Source organism: Mesoplodon densirostris, chromosome 17 (genome assembly GCF_025265405.1).
Source record: "Mesoplodon densirostris isolate mMesDen1 chromosome 17, mMesDen1 primary haplotype, whole genome shotgun sequence".
NCBI lineage: Eukaryota > Metazoa > Chordata > Mammalia > Artiodactyla > Ziphiidae > Mesoplodon > Mesoplodon densirostris.
The window spans coordinates 68,685,999-68,706,433 of record NC_082677.1 but is presented as its reverse complement, the minus strand read 5'-3'; the positions used below and the strand labels follow the sequence as shown (position 1 = coordinate 68,706,433).

General features: G+C 37.9%; 1 protein-coding gene across 2 annotated transcripts in view; it reads right to left on the bottom strand.

The window, feature by feature from the left end:
• Positions 1 to 20,435, bottom strand: part of ITGBL1 (integrin subunit beta like 1) — a 206,057-nt gene that overhangs the window by 21,242 nt on the left and 164,380 nt on the right. For both annotated transcript variants that reach the window (XM_060079597.1, XM_060079598.1), the window contains exon 8: positions 6,324 to 6,440. In XM_060079597.1, the coding sequence (XP_059935580.1) occupies positions 6,324 to 6,440 (117 nt within the window). The remainder of the gene's footprint in view (positions 1 to 6,323; positions 6,441 to 20,435) is intronic.

Sequence of the window (20,435 nt, the reverse complement as noted above, 5' to 3'; positions counted from 1 at the left end):
ATTTACAAAATCTGTCATACCCTGCTCCCCTTTGCATTCTCATCTATCACACAGGGTTTCTCTCCAGTTCTCAAAAAACCCTTAAACATGTCACCCTCCCTTCCTGCATATGCCTCGGCACACTTTGTTCTGTGACTCCTGGGTCCCACCCATCTCTCCTCACCTGGCTACATTCTATGCATTCAATTACCAAGTATGGTGTTCATGATGCTTAGCTGATTAATACATGTCAAGCACATGTCATGCATCATATCATTTTTACCAGATATGAAGGCATTAGCAAAGCCTTCCATAGCCTCCAGTCTATGTCAAAGCCCCTATCATGTATGTTTCCATTGAACTAGTGCTTCTCCTTTCAGACCATCCACCTCATTATCTTTCCTTTCTCGATGTTACCCTTTAAGCATAATCATCAACTCCAATAGATTCACCACTGAAGCTCCAGGGCTGGCAAACAGTGTTTGAGCTGTTTGAGCTGGAGCTCAACAAATATTTCTTGAATTAAAGAAAAAAATAAACAATTACTTCAGTTTCAACCATGCAGAATGTGGAGGAATTTCCACATTGGAAATATTTAATTCGAATTTGAAGAGTATGAAGCCAGGAGGGAATGATGCTAAGAAATCATCTTGGCAGACACTGACCTCAAGATAAAAGAGGAAGAAAGAAGTGGAGATTACTCGAGGACAGTAAACAGTGAGCAGAAAAGACATGCAAAGGCCATTTCTAGGGAAATGCTAAGATTTATTAGTAAGTTCTGAGAATTGAGCAAGAAAAAAAGATCAAGTGATTATGAGAGAAGTGAGAGAAGAAACAGGGGGAAGGTGTTTCTGAGGTCCAGGAGACCATGTCAAGGGGGATTCTGAGTAGAGTAACCACAGCTCTACACTGAAAAGTGGTCACGTAGAATGAGACCTGAACGGCACCCCGGATTTGGGCAACTAAGAATTATGAAAAACCCCATGGAGTCGGTTATACAGAATGGTGGGAGAAAGAGCAAGTTTCTATGGGTTGAAGATTGAACCAAGAGGAATGCAGACATACAGGTCAGAGGTAAAGGCATCAAGGAGATCAAAAATATTTAAGGACATGCTTGTGTTTGAGGGGCAGTGCTGGGCTTTACACGAAGTAAGTATGCAATGAATATTTGCTGATTTAATTATTACATGATAGGATATTATTAAATAAGAAGAGATGTTCTTATGATAATGGATATTTTCAGATAGACTGAGAAATATAGAAACTTTGGCGATGCATGCTCTTACTCAAGCCCTAACGGCCAGTGTTTTCTTACCTGTGCTCCTCCCTGCTTGCAAACCCATGAGAAGCTTCTCCATGGAAGGTGCCCTGCTGAGTAAGAGCCACTAAAAATACTTCTGAGATGCATATGGCCACTTTGATTTGGTAGCTCAGTGTCAAGTGTGAGGATAGAAACTGCACTATGTAAAAAGAACAGACAGGAGAATTCATCTATGCCGCCCAAAATTGAAGACAAGACAGTCACAGTTCTGAATAAACTGTGGTTACAAAAGGAATTAAAAAGCAAACGTGGAGCTCTGTTCTGTGTTGCACAGAGTTTACTGGAATCCACAGCATAAAATTCCACCTGAGTGGTTATGTCTATCATTCTCTCTATATGTATATAACACTAATGATAATATCTAATGTATATACATATGACACATGTGCTAAGTACTTTATACACATTAACTCACTTAATCTCACAATAACCCTACAAGAGACATACATTATAATCATCTTTTATAGGTGAGAAATGGGTCTTATGTAAATTGCCTCAGGTCATATGGGGAGTAAGTGGCAGAGTCAAGGTTGGAACCAAGAAAGCCTCATGTCTGTAGTCTTAACTACTGTACTATGTTGCCATTTACATTTCTAAATAGTTAAGTACATTTACATAAATGTTTGTGAAAGGAACTTGTGATCCCCTTATCAGCGGGTTTACTATGTCGTATACTTTAATACTGAAATTACTGTACGTTCAAACTTGTTAATTAATGGCATGTTTCTTGTAATTTCTGTCCAGAGAACAGCTGAGACATAAATGAAATTCAAGGCTATAATAGCCAAGGCTCAAATAATTCCTTCCATAAAGCAGTGCTCAGAAAATAGAGGAATTAAAAATCACAGTACCTTGATGAACTGTCTTAAATCATAACTGGAGGCCAAGTGCAAAGCTCACGTGGGAGGTGATATTTCCAGTGAGAACATGAATTACAGTTGATCTTCACTATTCGAAGATTTCATATTTGATAACTTGCCTACTCGCTAAAATTTATTTGTATCCCTGAAATCAACACTCGAGAAGCTTTCCAGGTCATTTGAGAACACGGACCGAATGGTGAAAAAATTGAGTTGCCTGAGGTTCACATTCCCAGCAAAGATCAAAGAAGGTCACACTCTGCCTTCTTTGTTCAGCTCTTATGCTGTAAACAAGTGTCCTTTTCCCAATATACTTGGTGCTGTACATTTTGCATTTTTGTGCTTTTTGTTGGTGATTTCAATGTTTTTAGATGGCCCCCAAGTACAGTGCTGAAGTGCTATCCAGTGTCCCTAAGTGCAAAATAGTCTGCGATGTGCCTTACGGAGAAAATCCGTGAGCCAAATAATCTTCATTCAGGCATGAGTTATAGGGCTGTTGGCCGAGTTCAATGTTAATAAATCAACTACATATGACACAAAATGTCTTTACAAGACACACACATAAAACAAGGTTATGTATTGATTGGTTGATAAAAATGCTGCAAACAGAGGCAGGAACCTAGCTAGTCCCGTATTTCCCTCAGGAGCAGTGAGTCAGTATTTGCCAAATCCCTGTTCAAGACAACTTTATAGACCACAGCCACCATGAATACCAAGACTAGACTTATCTTGTTGAGGAACACTAACAGAGCATCAGTGTGGACTGTAAACTATGTGCAGCTTTTCTAGCTACACATCACTTCAGATACACATGAGCTGACCACGGATGGGGACATCTCTCTCCCTCTCCTTCCTGGAACTATCCCCCTCCAAGCAATAGGACTGACCATCAGAGTAAAGAGTCACAAAAAACTACACACTGGAATGTGTACAGATGTGTGCATAGGCCCTAGTGCAGAACCTGTGGCAGAATTTAAGGCTCCAGGCTGTCAACTGGGCTGCAGAGCTCAGATGAAGCAGGAGAAGGTAAGTGAAGCCAATCGTTGTTACCTACAGACAATCTTTTAAATTATTGGTATTGGACTTCCCTGGTGGCGCAGTGGTAAGAATCTACCTGCCAATGCAGGGGACATGGGTTCAAGCCCTGGTCCGGGAAGATTCCACATGCCACGGAGCAGCTAAACCCGTGTGCCGCAACTACTGAGCCTGCACTCTAGAGCCCGCGAGCCACAACTACTAAGCCCGCGCGCCACAACTACTGAAGCCCACATGCCTAGAGCCCATGCTCCGCAACAAAGAGAAGCCACCACAATGAGAAACCCATGCACCGCATCGAAGAGTAGCCCCCGCTCGCTGCAACTAGGGAAAGCCCACGCACAGAAATGAAGACCCAATGCAGCCAAAAAAAAAAAAAAAAAAAGAAATTACTGGTATTCTCTTAACCCTAAATCTCTCAAGGACATTATCTGTATGTCAAAGGGAAATTTAAGAATAACAACACAAAATATTTTCAAGAAAAATTTCCAAGGTGAGTTTCCTTTACCTACTTGAAAAATGTTCCAAGATCTTTCGGTCAGTAAAATGTCTTTAATACAATCTAAAATATAAAATTAAAATGCATAGGTGATTTCCTAGAGCTGGTTGCTAAAATTTAAGAAGAAACACCAAGAGAATCCATCCAATTATGGTGATCAAAGATGCTTTGCTTATCTGATTACTATTGTACTAATATTTGTTGGCTGCTAGCTGACACAGGAGAAGCAGCAAAGTTTTTCCAAACTTGAAAACACGTTTGTGCTCTGATAATTATGTTTCAATATCATCTATATTTGGGAAGATCAACATCTAAGAATTAATCTCTAACTGTGTAAGCAAGGATCTCCCAAATCGTAGCCAAAGCTCTACCAGGAGGATAAGATATATTAGCCTGTCTCCAGCTACTGCCTAGTCTACTGTGCCCCATCCTGTATCCAATCAAAGAGAGGATGGATTGTCAGTAGGAAAATCTAGACGGTGGTAAAGAATGAGAATCTGCACTATCCAGAGGATAGACCACCCGGTATGAGAGTTGCGGTCCTTCCGCACGTGTATTCTGGCAGCTGCAGGAGTCTCCCAGCAACGTCATCCTTTCTGTTATGATGACTTTCACTTGGCACCCCCTGGGTTCTCTGCCCCGAGGTTTTCTCCAGCCGCAGAAGCCTGCTTTGATCCTGTACCTGTGAGGCATGCTGGATGTGGCCTGGCAGTTAACGTCTCCTAGAAGCAATCCTCAACCAATGACTGATGATATAAGAATTGTGTGTTTTACTCGGGCTCCTAGAGTTCCATCCTCTGTGTTGGGATGAAGCTCCAGTTGACCACAGCAGTAACTGGACTGACAGCACAGTCTTAATCAGCTGCCCCTCCTCCATGCCACACTTTCCCACTCTCCCACCAGAAACTCCTTCCCCTTTCCAAGGACTTGCATCCAAATCCTTATCTCAGATTCTTACTTCTCATAGAGTTTCTCTACAAAAATAATTCTAGTCTCTGGGGCAATTATATTTCTGATTGTATATCAAGTAATTGGTGTTCTGGTTTGTACATTGGTCTTTTACTAGTTTGGCTAATGGGAGTCAGGTCCCTCTGGAACACAGAGGACTCTCAGTCAATGCACAAATCCAGAGTGTAGACACGCAGAGTCAAGAATTAGTCTAAAAAATTATCACTTTGTGAGATGCTTTCTCACTTAACTAGTAAACATTTGATCTCTTCTAACAAGCAGATATATATATTTGCTTTCATCTTTGGTTTCCTCCCCAAAGAGAGAGAGGAAGAGAGATTCACTGGGGGAAGGGGGGACTGGTTATTTAATGGGTATGTAGATATGACAGGTTTGTAAAATGTCAAGTACTTAACAACAACAATAAAAAGGACTATAATCTGTTTAGATATGTCTGACAACTAACACGAGTGAAAAGAGAATCTAAACTAAAAATAATATTGACATAAAGTCAAAACAGTGGGATATCACTCTGGGGGAAATTGTGATTTAGAGAGAGATCTGTGAACTGAACTCCACAGCTGCAACCCTGAGTCTGGTGCTTTTCAGTGATGGGACATTAACACCTCAAACCTCATTCACTTTTCCATTTGTGAAATGAGAAAAGCAGGAACTATCTCTGAGGATGTCTGTCATGGGAACTGCAAGAGATAAACCACCCGGCCCAACAGTTATTAAAAAGGGCCTTTTCCCTTGGCTCACAGAGAAAGGAAAGAAGAAAATATTTTTGATCAAATTCCAAGTGTTTTATAGTTGGTTAGAGAGAGAGTAGCTAGATAGATATACATGGAGGTCAGAGATATGATAGAGGCAGGTGGTGTGCCAGCCTTCCATCACTTGTACGTACACGTGCAGGCTTTTCCCCCAATAACAGTGCCCAACTGCATTATGATAATTATCTTAAAGAGATAGAGTTATATTCTTTTAGTGTGATTCCACGTCCAGTTCACCTCAATTATCCTGGAAACCTGGAAGGAACCACAATCGGCATGCACCCTCTCTACAATACGGAGCTTTGCAAGACTGAACTAGAACCCTGGTGACCCCCTTTCCCTCCCCTGGATGAAGCTCAGGTGGACACTGGCAACATTCTACCCCTGGGACTCTCCTTTCTGCTGTGTTAACCTTCGTGACGACCCTCCATCTGTCTCATTCTTCCTTTGCACGGTTTATTACTTCAGTAAGTTCGTTTTGGGGTCTCAGAGCCATCATGGAAACTGAGTGTATATATCTTGTGATTGTGTAATTAACTTTGAATATAGTCTTACTGCTTTATTTTCCAAGTCTCAGGTGATACTTACTTTCCCAATCCGTTTTTATCAGTAATCAAAACTGTAAACGGGTTGACGCAAACCGTTTCAATGTCTTCAGAGGACTTGGCTTAGTCTCCACCATCTTTTATCAATAGCATGCTTTATCCTTTCACATACATACACGTGGATTAAATCAAGAGTCCAAGGTCCTTACCAACCTAATGGTATATTGCTTTTAGGTCTAATTGTGTATTGATTTTGTTTATCTTCTTTTTAACAGAATTTTTTTTTTAAAAGGAGAAGTAGGATAAGAAAGGCAGGTGAAGCAGGCTGCAGGTAGAGAGCAGAGGGCTGTGAGAATTGCTCACCTCCACAGACCACGCCGTCCAAGTCTTCGCAGCGGCGATTGTCACACTCACACGTCTTGCCGTATACTCTGCCGCCTCCCGGAGGGTAGCAAGTGCATTCGCCACACTCACACTTACCTGCAAAACATAAAGGCAGAGTGCACTCAGTAGGAGGCTCACAGAATCAGGAAGGCTTTGAAAGGAAGCAAGCATCCTATTAGACTTCCTGGACCAGTTCTAGTCTGTGGCTGATAATAGCTCAGCAAATACCTTTTCCTACCTCCCTAAGGTTAAGCTGAAGGTCAAATGCAAATGCCAAGGAGGTCGGTGGGAGCTGAAGAGACAACTCCTGGCTCATGTCGTTCCCATCTTCTACTTTCCACTTTCTGTTTCATTCATTTTTGAAGAATAATCCAACTATTAAACTCTCTCGGTATTTCATATTCCACTTATGATGAGACCATTTAACATAACTGAGTCAATTTTATATATTTTGACATAATTTGCCATAATGTGGTCATTTAAAAAATATTTTTAGTGTGGGTCTGTCTGCCACATCAGAAAAAAAATGTTCATAGGTACATTTCAACCTGATATTTTAGTGATGATTTGGCATCCATTTTTGAGTTCACAGAAGTCATTTCAACATGGAATACATGTCCGAGTGCATGACCTAAATATCTTATTATCCTTGACTTAAAGTTGAAAAATATAAACATGTTTTGGAATGAGTTTGGTTCATAGTTTGGGGATTTCTTAACTATTTATCTTTATGTCTTTTGTCATTATTTCTGGAGCTGTAACTATGCCTCAAATACTATAATTCCTTCAATTCTGTCATTTTGTTGTCATAATACCACACATTGACTAGCATTATCACTGTCATTTTACTAAACAGGATATGGAGACGTACTGAGGCCAAGTTACTTTCCCTGGTGAACCAGTTCTTAAGGGATAGATTCAAAATTTATATCCATTCTCATTACACTTAAAGTTTGTGCATCTAAACATTAAGCTATATTGTATCTTAATATCCTCATAATGCAGCACCAGGAGGCTGTATGAGAAAGTACATTTCTTTTTTCTGAGGAATTGGTACTGGTTTGCCGGAAATTCAGCTGAGTGACTACTCCGAGACATCTGTTACTCTCTGTCATTATCCCAACCATCATAATTACACACCCACTGAAATGATCATAAGATACTTCAGGGCTGACCCTGCAATGTTGTTAGTCACTCTATTGCTGCATTTGTGTCTCGTTAAAGAAATTCTGAGCTGGGATATGATGGAAGAAAGAAAAATTAGTATTTAGAATCATATAATTTCAGAGTTGTAATTAAAGATGATAATCTAATGCAGTGACTCATAATCTTTTGTGGCAGAAATGGCGGGGTTATGATCCCTTTGAGAATCCAGTGGAAGATATGGTGATAGATAATGTTGTTCTGGCCACCCTTCAACCCATCTCTCCGCCAACTTGGAGGCAGTGCCAAGTTCAGCAGGAGTCAGAGCCCCTCCTCTTTCCCCAGTGATATCCCCTCTTCCTATGGACTGGCAGACAGAACAGAGACAAGCCAGATGCTCTTGGCCGGGGCTTGGATTCATGAGGGTGAAAGCAAGGCACAGGGCTGTGGCAGAATGCCAAGTGTAACAGCATAGCAGTGAGCATCCAGGGGTAGTAGAGCTCGGCACACAGAGGCTGAAGTTCAAAAGTGATGGATGCAGGGGCTGGTCCTCAGCAGTGCCTTGCTTCGCTGGGGTGCTGCATGAGCTGATTGTCCAAGCTTGTGTTCTGAGCCTAAACTCTTCTAATAAAATGACTTTTCATCCCAGTTAATGACCTCGGTTTCTGTTGTACACAATCAAGAACTCTGAGTGGCAGGACTTCCCTGGTGGCACAGTGGTTGAGAGTCCGCCTGCTGATGCAGGGGACACGGGTTCGTGCCCCGGTCCGGGAGGATCCCACATGCCGCGGAGCAGCTGGGCCCGTGAGCCATGGCCACTGAGCCTGCACGTCCGGAGCCTGTGCTCCACAACGGGAGAGGCCACAACAGTGAGAGGCCCGCGTACCGCAAAAAAAATAAAGAACTCTGACTGGTAGACCCCAGATCTCTCCCTGGAAAGATATACCAGCACGTGTTTATTTGCTATAAAATGTCAGGAGGATCCATGACTTTCTGCAGTTTATTTAATAGATGAGGAAACTCAAGTATGCTGAGGCTAAATGACGTGCTTAAGGCAAGCAAAGTAGACATAAGCAGTGTTGGTGCTAGAACCCAGATTTTCTGAGCCCCGGTTAATCTCCTCCTGTGCATAAACATGCTGGTTCTCTCACAGGTAGATTTGTGAAGGACAACAACGATCCAGATTGTGGAGAGAGGCAAAATATAGGACCATCAGCAGTGTGGCCCTGTATGGTTAACAAATCCATGGCGGACAGATGTGGGAAACTTCAACCACATCATTCCTGACAGGTAATCCACTCCCAGTTACCAAGAAAACAACACTTTTTAAGCTTGAGGGCATATGTATTTATGCTGACCATTTTATTAGCATTTTGAGGCATACAGGAAGTTTCCTGAATATGTATTATTGGCTTCTTTGAAAAGGATGAACTAACTACTGGCATATGTGTTTAAATATCTCCATTTCAGAATTTTCATTCTGGATGGGGTCTTCTATTTCTTCCAATCTCCCAATTTATCCCCCTCCCTTTTCTACAGTTGGATAGTAAAGTGTTAATATATGGTCCTAGGTACCTTTTTTTCCTGATAGATTGTAATTCAAGCATCTGTTTAAAATATCAGACAATAATTAACCATTTTGCAATTCATTTTTTAGGCCATGTATCTGTTGGTGTTTTAAAAATATGTTAAGGCAAATATTAGCTGAATTAACTTTATGTATGTAGCTCTAATTTAGTTTATAGGATACAGTAGATTCTGATGGGATGGCAAAGCATTAAGCATCAAGAAAGGCTAATTTGTCACAGATAGAAAGGTAAAGAAGAGTAAATTCTTCATGTGGTCCACATTTTAAAGGGCATTATTTTGCTGTCTCAGTTCACAACTTCACTCCATTCACTACCAGGACATAGACCTGCCAGGTAAATTTCCACTCGTCCTTTAAGATCCAAAGTAAATTCCACCAAATCCATGACACTTGCACCCTCCTAATCACTCATCTTCACAAAAACACCAGAATTAACTGCACTTCTCATGTGTCCTCATAATGTTTAAACCAATATTTTTTGAACAGATGCACTAAATAATAATCACATGTAAATAGTTTGGTAACATTGACACAAAGCATGAGCTTTAATGGAAGAACTTGAATTTAGAATAAGACATTTCTCCCTGGAATGCAAAGGCATTTCCAATCACCTGAATACCTTCATTTGTGTTTTCCACAGTTACATCAATGAAATATGTTCCACAGCAAATTCATCACCTTTATTCACAAACTTACTCCTTTTCCTGGATTCTTTTATCCCGGAGAAGGTCACTATTCATTTAATCTGTCACTGAGTCTTGAAAAAACTTGACGACATACTTGATTCCTTCCTTCTTTTAATTAACCATTCTTCTCCTTTCAATTTCAAATTTCATAAAATCTACTTTCTTAAAACATAGCTATGATGATGTAACTCCCCTTCCCGTGATGGCCCCACATGACCTTTAAGGCAGATCAAATTTCTCAACAGGGCTTTCTACACAAGACCCAACTCATATTCCTAAGCTTATACCCAACAATCATAGCACACTCATGTTCAGAGACTTCGTTTTTGTGCTCCATTTCTTCTCTCTGCCATGCACTCTACAACTTTCTCTATAAAATTTGACCTAGTGTTCAATAGCGAGCTTAAATCTGAAATCCTCTATAAACCCTTCCTTGCCATCCCTGTTTGGTCACCTGGAGGATTTGTTCCTTCTCTCTGATCCCACAGTACTTGGTTCACACCATTAGTAGATCAGTGAATGCACACATTATACAAAATAAATACATGCCTGAACCCTACCATACATAGTGATCTATTTATGGTCCAGGCTGATTTGTAACCTATTAGCAGCCAGCAAAGTTCTCTGTTGAGGTAGTAGCAAACACAAGCCTCAGAATGGGAGAAAATATTTGCAAACGAAATAACTGACAAAGGATTAATCTCTAAAATATACAAGCAGCTCATGCAGCTCAATAGCAAAAAAACAAACAACCCAATCCAAAAATGGGCAGAAGACCTAAATAGGCATTTCTCCAGAGAAGATATACAGATAGCCAAAAAATGCATGTAAAGATGCTCGACATCACTAACCATTAGAGAAAATCAAAACCACAATGAGGTATCACCTCACACCGGTCAGCATGGCCATCATCAAAAAATCTACAAAAAATAAATGCTGGAGAGATACAAAATTAAGATAGACATTTAAAAACTTTTAATAGTAGAGGGAATACAGGTAAAGTACATGAGCACACACACCCTACAGGGTTACAGAAGGTTCCTGGAAAAGGTGAATTCGGAATGAGTCTTAAAGTGTTTGTTAAATGTTAATCAGGCAAAGAAGAAAGAAAATAAATTTTAACGTAAGATTCAGTTAAAAGAATGGGCTCTGATTTTAAATAAATCTATATTTTAATCCTGGCACACCCAATGTTAAATGTGATTCTTTGGAAGACTAAGTTAAACCTCATTTATTACAGCTACAGGATGGGGATAATAATAAAACTGATCACATAAGGTTTTGGTTAGGCTAAATATTATCATACATATCAAGTACATAGGACAGGACCTGACACATAGTAAGTGGTCCATAAATAATAGATATTATTATTTATATTTTTATAATTAAAAAAACATATTGGGAGGCTTGAATTTCAGTAACTCACATAAAATCCATTCCTTTACTTTCTGATTCTATTTCTCTAAAAAAAATAAACCAACTGTATTTCCTGATCCAGAATGAGATTATTTAAGAAGAACACCATATCATCAAATGCACCTGCTAGCCTGGGAACAGAAGGTACACTCTCTACAACCTTATTTTCTTCCACTTTTTAAAAGGGCAAAACCACACTTGCAGTACATGCTCAATATTTGGAGAGTAATTAGAGGCTCGCATAAAACAGAAAAGAGATTAGCACTTTACTAACACAGTCCTCCTTTGCCTAAAATAATAGGTTTACCATAGCAACCTGATTGTACTAGGAAAAGCTCCTGCCAAATGCACCCGAAGTTCCCTTGAAACTTCTATGAGAAGGAATTAAACACTTCAGAACTATAATATTCTGTACTATTACATCTAAGTACAAATATTTTGTGTGTGAGAATAAAGTAATCTTCCATCAGACATTTGAAAGTGAAGAGGCAATTTTCACCTTCCATTTCAAAATGAGCAGTGAGACTTCTTATAATTCAAGCCACACTTTGACACTACATTTGCTAGCCAAGGAAGAGATGCTCGTAACTTTTTTAAAACATGGATAAATGTCAATCCTTCTGTTTGTGTTTTCTTAGTACACAAGGATTAAAGTAATTAATCACAGACCTTTGTGAGGAAATAAGACATTTAAGCAAATGTTGTACTGATATAGTTTTCTGTTGTTTGCCCTTAGAGTGTCTAAAATTGAAACTGGGATATGGGAGTAGCAGGCTTCACTTTTTTCTAAAGGTTTTCCAAGGTATTGAGCAGAACTTCACAGAGGAAGTCGATTAGAACTCTAAGTAAGAGTATCTCGTTATTTCAACCTTAAGATTAGTTTCTATAACAATAACTAAAATTACTCAATTCATTTATTTCTAACAAAAATTTTATGAATTAGGTAGCAATATCATACTTGTTTACCAATATAACTAAGAAACTATGCAATAGACCCAAGGTTAAAAAATCAGAGAAAGAATGAGGTTGGAAATGTGGAGCTTAGGTAATTAATCAATTAAGTAATTAATCAATGTGGCCCATCCTGAATGAGTCAATATAAATTAGAATAAGAATCTCATTCTTTGTACCTGATAAACCCATTGACTGGACAGTGGGCAGTACCTTGCTTCAGAAACAAGGTTTTGGGATTCTGCAAACAAAAGTCCTATCACATCCAGGCCTATGCCTGGTATTGAATTATTGATTCCATAGGGCATAAATAAACACATGCAATTGTAATTCACCATGAAAGACTCTATGGGACAAATGTCACAGATAGAAACAGACAACAAATGCTATTTACCAGTGAAAGATTTGATACAGAGAAACGTTTCTATAGAAAGTTTCTTGAAGATAAACTATATTTGGGCAAAAAAGGGATAAGGTAGAATCAGGCCTTAATCACTTTTAAATTCTTGCTTGGTTCTGTACTTTAAAACATTCAAAAGTGTGAGTGAATATATCACTTCCTTAATACACATTTCAGGAGTGCTAATTAAATTGATTTGAAACAAGTGTGGACATTCTTCCCACATCAGGGATAATGAGAGAATTTACTTTACAAATTGAACAATGAAATCCATCTAACAATAAATAATACATTTCCATCAACAAGCTAATCTTTTAAAATGAAGAAAAAATATACCATAAAGCAATATTTTCTCCTAACTTATTTTTTAATTATTCTTTATTTCTGAATCTACCAATATTAGTTTTCCCAAATCATAAAACATTAGAAAGAACATTGAGTATATATATAAGTGTATACATATATCAGAATATATAAGTATATGTATGTTTAAATTTGAAGTTATTGTAACTCCATGTGAGCAACTTATCCTCAAATGGCTCAGGTAAAAAGAGTTCTTTGTACTATTCTTAAGTCTTCTAAGATCAAAAGTATCTCAAAATAAAAATATTTTAAATTTTAAAAATATGCAAGTAAAATTCTAAACATAATTTATCTATGAAGCTAAATGTTTTTTAAAAAATAAAGTCTTGTCAATAATTATATATACACTTAGCCACGTGTTTTACATTCACTTTTGGAAAATATCCTTTAACGTCATATTCAGGATTTAAGCCCATTTTTTTTCAATAAAGCAGTGTCAAATATATGCAGAGCCTGGGAATCATGTAGTCAAAAATGTCAGAAATTCAATAAACTTAAAATATAAGGCTATAGTGAACTTGCTTTAACTTTGTCATTTTATAGCACAGTTAACATATTCAGGATTAATAGGTAAGAGTTACAGGGAAACAGAGTTTAATACTGTAATAAATAACATTATACACATCAGAGTAGTCCATTATGGAATGTGCTGCCATGGTAGGGAATAAGCTTCCATCACTGAAGGAACTGAAGCCAAGAAGGCAGTCTTTGATAAGAGTTAAGAGTTTGTGCTCTGGATTCAGAAAGACCTAAGATAGAATTTAATATCTACCACTTATATGCTCTATAATCTTAGAAAATAACTAAACCTTTCTATTTTAAAATTTTCAAAATTGGGAATACCTACTTAATAAGTAACTTTAAGGACACCAAAACAGAAATATATATTTTTTTTTTTTTTTTTTTTGCGGTATGCGGGCCTCTCACTGCTGTGGCCTCCCCCGTCGCGGAGCACAGGCTCCGGACGCGCAGGCTCCGGAGGCGCAGGCCCAGCGGCCATGGCTCACGGGCCCAGCCGCTCCGCGGCATATGGGATCCTCCCAGACCGGGGCACGAACCCGCATCCCCTGCATCGGCAGGCGGACTCTCAACCACTTGCGCCACCAGGGAGGCCCAGAAATATATTTTTTTAAGTATTACTGTTTGGATTTCCTAAGTACCACTGTGATATTTGTTTGTGGCACAGTGTTTAAACTTTAAGAAAAAAAAAATAAATAAATGTATAACTTGAAGAGTAAAAGGCTTCCACAAATAGAACCACATATTATAATTTTATATAACTGGAAGTAATATACCATTTTTTCACAGCTAATCTGTTTCTCCCTCAATATGAATGTCTACTTCCTTTTTTGCTCTGCCAACAATATATTTCAGATAACTTATGGTTTCTGTACTAGGTAATGCTACTCCTTTAAAAGGTATTTTATTCTGACATTATTTTTCAACAAACTCCTATGGCACCTGAAAGTCCTATCTCCGTTTTATCTCTAGCCTCAGAAATAATTTTTGACTAGCAAAACATCAATATATAAGTCAAAGTCTCCTAAGGCAGCCTGGATTTAAGTGGCCAAGATCCTAGAGAAAAAGGAACCATAGGGTAGTGAGTTCTACCCAATACACAAATAATCCCCTTCATGCATTTGTCAAGCCTGAAACTTTTTAGGGCAAGAGGATAAAGCATTAAGCAGAAAGCCACATCTAAAAGATGAATAAACTAAACAGAGCTTTTGGTTTTTTCATCTGTCTGGAAAGACAGTACCTGGAACTCAGGGACCTTTGAGAAGGAGGGCATTGATAAACATAACATAAACATCCCAGGTTTTCACTTTAGAAATCATTTTAATGCCTGATTGGATTGAGGTTATCTGCCTTTGTACATATGTCTGCCAGACAAAAAGTAAATTGTAAATTATCTCTTCATGGAAGATAACATCATTTACAAAATTCTACCAATTTTATTAAACAATATTTATACCCAATTAAAAAAATAGTTATATCAATAGACAAGACAGAATGACTAAAAAGGAAAGAGAAAAATAGACAATACAAAAAGGTCCAAAAATGATACAGATGGCCAAACTAGAATTGTCAGTAATGGACTTTAAAATAACTATGATTAATATATTCAAAAAACTATATTACTAAATGGAGAAATTATTCAGAGAATCACCTATAAAAATGAAGTAGAAATTCTGAATTTAAAAATACTGTTACTGAAATTAAAAACTGAATAAAGAGAGTCAGTGGCAAATCAGACACAGGAGAAAAGAGGCTTAGTAAACTGGAAGATAGGTCAGTAGAAAATATCCAGACTGAAGCATAGAAAACAAAAAGAATGAATAAAAAAAGCTTAAGAAATACACTGGACATGAAATAATATCCAAAACATCTAATTGGGTACCCAGAAAAAAAGACAGGATGAAGCAGAAGTAATATTTTAAGAGGTCATAGATGAGACTTCCAATAGTGCTGTAAAGGACTGAATTGGACATAATGGTATGTAAATGCAGAGGGACAAAAATAGCCAAAGCATTGTTGTCAGAGAAAAGTGGGTGGAGAAATTACAATACCAGATTTTAACACATACTATAAAGTTATAGCATTTAAGAGTGTATTGCTGGTAAAACATTAGACAAATAGACAAATGGAACAGAATGAAAACACTGGGAAAAGACCCATGCAATATAAGGTCACTTTATTTATGACAGAGATGACATCACAGTACAGTGGGGAAAGGTTGATTTTTCAATAAGTGGTTCTATCTTGCCTGGACTAGTCACTTTTGCTTTTCAGAGATTGCTATCTGTTCTCTTCTCACATATTGTTACACTATGCTATTGAACTAAATGATCTCTAAAGTGTCGCAGATGTATTCACAGAATTTGATTCATAAATCATCAATTGTAGCTACCAGACCTGTTTTCTAGTTAAATGTTCCAAATATGTCTGGTCAAGTTGTATAATTTGTTAGACTCTAACGGCAGCTACCAAGGTATTACTTGCAGTATTTTTCTCAAAGACTGTTACTATGCAATGCAAATATAAAAATCATACTAATTTATACAACTTATATCTAAATATTTAAATTATGGCCTTCCATCACAAATAGAAAGTTGCTTGTGGTTCCCTTCAAATCAATTTATTTTCTAGAGAAACTAAGACCAACACTTCCTACCATTGGCTAAATATAGAAACATAATTCCAAATAATGGAACTTACTAGGGTCATAAGTGATCCAGATTGATGGAAATATAGATATATTCTCAAAGTATATCCTAATGAATAGTGCCTGTAAAGGCAAAAAGACAGTAGTTAAAAGTCATGGAAACAGTTCAGAATGGGGGAAGACGTATGAGAAAAATTGCTTGACCTTCTTTTTCACTATTTCAAGAAAATGAAATACTTAGTCATAGCAGAGACCACAGAGACTTCATGGCTAATCTTAGCTGCCTAGAAAAACTGAATGATGACCAAATCGATGAGGGTGCTCTATGTTTCTTGGACACTACCAGATAAAAGGAAACATTTCATTTTGATAAGAGTATCACAGGGTAGTGTACAGATGTAGGAAGAAAGAGAAATATGCTTCCAATTAAGGGAAAGAGGAAAGAAGGAGGGTGCTAAAAGAGAAAGAACTCTCAAATACCTGTGATTATCTGCTTGTATTAGCAATGGAAAAGAAGGTCAGAAGATAAAGGTATTGGAAATGCAGATCTTTCATGCAAACCTTCACATCTCCCTGACTATAGGGAAATGTAGGAGAAATAGTAGTTTGTGTGAAATAAAACCTGATCTTACTTTGGGTCCCTTCATATTATGAGTTAATCTGTGCTTATGTGTCTCTCTTATTCAAATCTTCAATAAAATCAAAGGAGTGAATATAAAATAATAAAAACAAAATCACACGTAATTGCTAATGGTCAAAAACATTTATGCCCTTGCTTGAAAAGCAATGTCTTTTTTGAAGGAACAGGAAATTGCAATATCAGCTCTTCAGTGAAACGACTTCTGCTTTCACCTGATGTATCAAAAGAAATAGGCCATTCAATCACTTATAGCAATAATAGTTAACATTGCCACTGCCAAAGCTATTCAGGGAATGAAATGAGGTAATGAAAGAAAACAAAGAAAGCCCATGTGATGCTTTAAACAATGATAAACTCTACATCACACAAAAAGCAGTGTTGGAGGAACCCTGATTACTCTTGTCTTGAGACATCTTTGGCTTAAATACATCTGATTGCCTGAGAGTCCAAAGGATTGATTGCTTGCCCATGATGTGTTATGTAATGAGAAACTGCATTAATTCCACTGGGAATTTTAAATAGCATATTCCTTTTTTTTTTCTAGCAAATGACAACTGCTGTGTGGGAAGTATAGTTAATAAACATTCTAAACTTATTCTCCTCCAAATCTAAGTTTCTTGTTTATCCTCCACTTAATTTTAAATTTTATTTTATTTTTTGGTGGGGAGATATGACTTTAAATGAGTTTTCATTAACTTTCACTTTTTGAAATAGTATTACAAAAGATATATTACAATGAAGTACATAGTATGTAGGCTTTAGCAATATGAAGAACAAAAAAATATTGGACCTAAAATAAAGTGTCTGTTCTATTGCTGGGCTTATGGGAAGTCATGTAATTCCTCAAAAACTATGAGCTGGGGACTTCCTTGGTGACACAGTGGTTAAGAATCTGCCTGCCAATGCAGGGGACGCAGGTTCAAGCCCTGGTCCGGGAAGATCCTACATGCCGTGGAGCAACTAAGTCCGTGCGCCACAACTGCTGAGCCTGTGCTCTAGAGCCCAAGAGCCACAACTAATGAGCCTGCGTGCCACAACTACCGAAGCCCACGAGCCTAGAGCCCGTGCTCTGCAACAAGAGAAACCACCACAATGAGAAGCCTGCGCACCACAATGAAGAGTAGCCCCCGCTCACCACAACTAGAGAAAGCCCGTGCACAGCAATGAAGACCCAACGCAGCCACAAATAAATAAATAAAATAAATAAATTTATTAAAAAAGAAAAAACCTATGAGCTGGAACAAGGGCAATTACCATAAGCCCATATGAAAGAGGTCCTGAGGGTAAAAGCCTACATCAGTACTTCAAGCAATGAAAGTGGAGAAGTTGAATTTGAGACTCCTTGAGTAAACTGGGGACTCTGGAAAGAAGGCTAAAGAGATCCAAGATCAGTAATATCCTGGGAGAATCTAACACAAATCTTGACTGAAGAAAGGTGTCCTGAATTTACACTTCAAGATTTTCTAGCGTTTAGAATAAACCATGTATAAGCTTACAACTGAAGACCAACAAATAGGTACACACAAGGAAACAAACCACCATGAGTGAAAGCCAGCAAAAACAATATTAATTTTAGCTCTGTGCTACAGACTTGATATTGTCTAGAAACCTGTCTTGCTATCTTTTTTCTTGAGTATATTTTCCATAGTGACTCTAATATCTGTATCTGATAATCCCAGTAAATGGGTCATTTATGCATGTATTTCTATTGGTTGTTGTTGTTTCCTTGGTTTTGTTTCTTATTTCTCTGACTGAATGTCAGAAATTGCATATGGAAAGATTACAGAGCCTATGGATCATAGCCTTTTCCCCAGAAATAGTTCACTTCTTGTAAGCAGATACAGCAATGTGTCTCATCCTGGGGAAATTTTGCCCCCCGGGGGACATTTGGCTATGTCTGGAGATATTTCTGACTGTAATGATGGGTTGGAGGTGCTACTGACATCTAGTAAGTAATGAACAGAAACAATGCTAAACATACTACAAAGCACAGGACAGCCCCACAGCAAAGAATTATCCAGCCCAAAATATTAATAGTGCTGCTACTGAGAAACCCTAAGATAAGTGACAGCAGATCACCTTAATCCAAATAGAGATGAGCTCCCCTGAGGCTGAGTTGCATTTATTCCTTGTTTACCCCTCCCCTTTCCAAGAGGTCCAAACACACTGGCATCTGCACTCATGCACACACATACATATGCACATATAGACACTCACATGAAAATTAGCCCACCCGAGTCTATACTTCCTCCTTTAAGACTGATCATTGTCACCCCCTCTAAGAAGCATTGTCTGCCACTTCCTCAGTCCCCATATACAACCACCACTGAAGGCTTGATTAGGTATCACTATGATGTTTAAAACAGAACCTTGGCAGCACTCTAGCCTGATACTGATCGATACTGATCAATCTAAACAGACACTGGTGGATCTAAAATGTACTCCATGGTGTTGAGTCTGCTTAACAGTTTTTAATCTAGGCTGCTCATTTGCATCTTGCATTCAGTTTTTATGTAAATCGTTAAAACTTTATGCCATTACGTAAGACTCCCACTCACTATATTTTTTAAATGTATTCTCCCATTATCCCCTATTTTAAAAATCCCCTATTTAAAAAATCACTTCCTTAGTTTCAAATCAAGATTTTTAAATATCACACACACACACACACACAAACACAAACACAAACACCAAGTCCCTTTTACTTTTAAAATGATGATTTAACTGATTCAAATGTAGTATTATCAAGGCAATACATAATTATAAATCAATGCAGGATAAATGTAAATGAAAATAAAATAATACATACAAGGCAGGAAATCCCCCATTAAACTCAGCTCCAGGGACAATTATTGTTAACATTGTAATGAATTTCCTTCTAGACTTTCATCTACACTTATTTTTACATATATGAGTAAACAAGGCAATATAATTTTATCTCAAGTTATAACATAAATATCTTAGCTAGGAGCATGTTGTAAAGGATTCATTTTAATTAATATTGTTCTTCCAGTAGCCCTTTCCATGACCTAAGCTATGGTTGGACTTAATCCTAGAGTATGTTATTATATTTTTTAAAGAGCAGATATATCTGGTACCAGCCCAAACCTCTACTGCACACACTTGAATTCCTCCTGCTGTCAGAATTTCAAGTAGATTAATTTACTTAAAACTTGACTTATTGGCCATTCTCTCTGTGTAGAGACAGAATGCTGATTTAGTCACTTAAAAATCAGTTAGTAGGCCATCTGTGGGAGAAGAAATTCATCTTTCTACACTATTCTTTTGAAATTTCTCATGAACTCTTACAAATGAGCTTCTTTGTCATGCGTGCCACCCAAGGGATAAGAAGAGATGGAAAGGTGGGGGGGGGGAGTCTTTCCTTTGCCCCCTTCACTCAGGGTTGTACTAATGCAGATTATTCAGTTGAGAACCATTTGTTCTCTGCTTCATAATCTGTGGAGACAATCATTAATATTCAACTACGGGAACAGCATTCTAGGTGTTGTATGGAACACAGAGGGAGAGAGGCTAAAATCTAAATCAAATAGATGATTCTGTGAAGACTGATGGCCCCAAGGAAGAGAAAGTTATCCTCCAATATGAATTCCAATTTCCACAGAATGAAAACTGACCTCAACATATTTTGTAACTATAAAGAAAACTACTACTGCACTTTGGGCAGGTTTAGCTAACATGTAAGGGGAGTAATACAAAATAAAACAAATCAAAATGAAA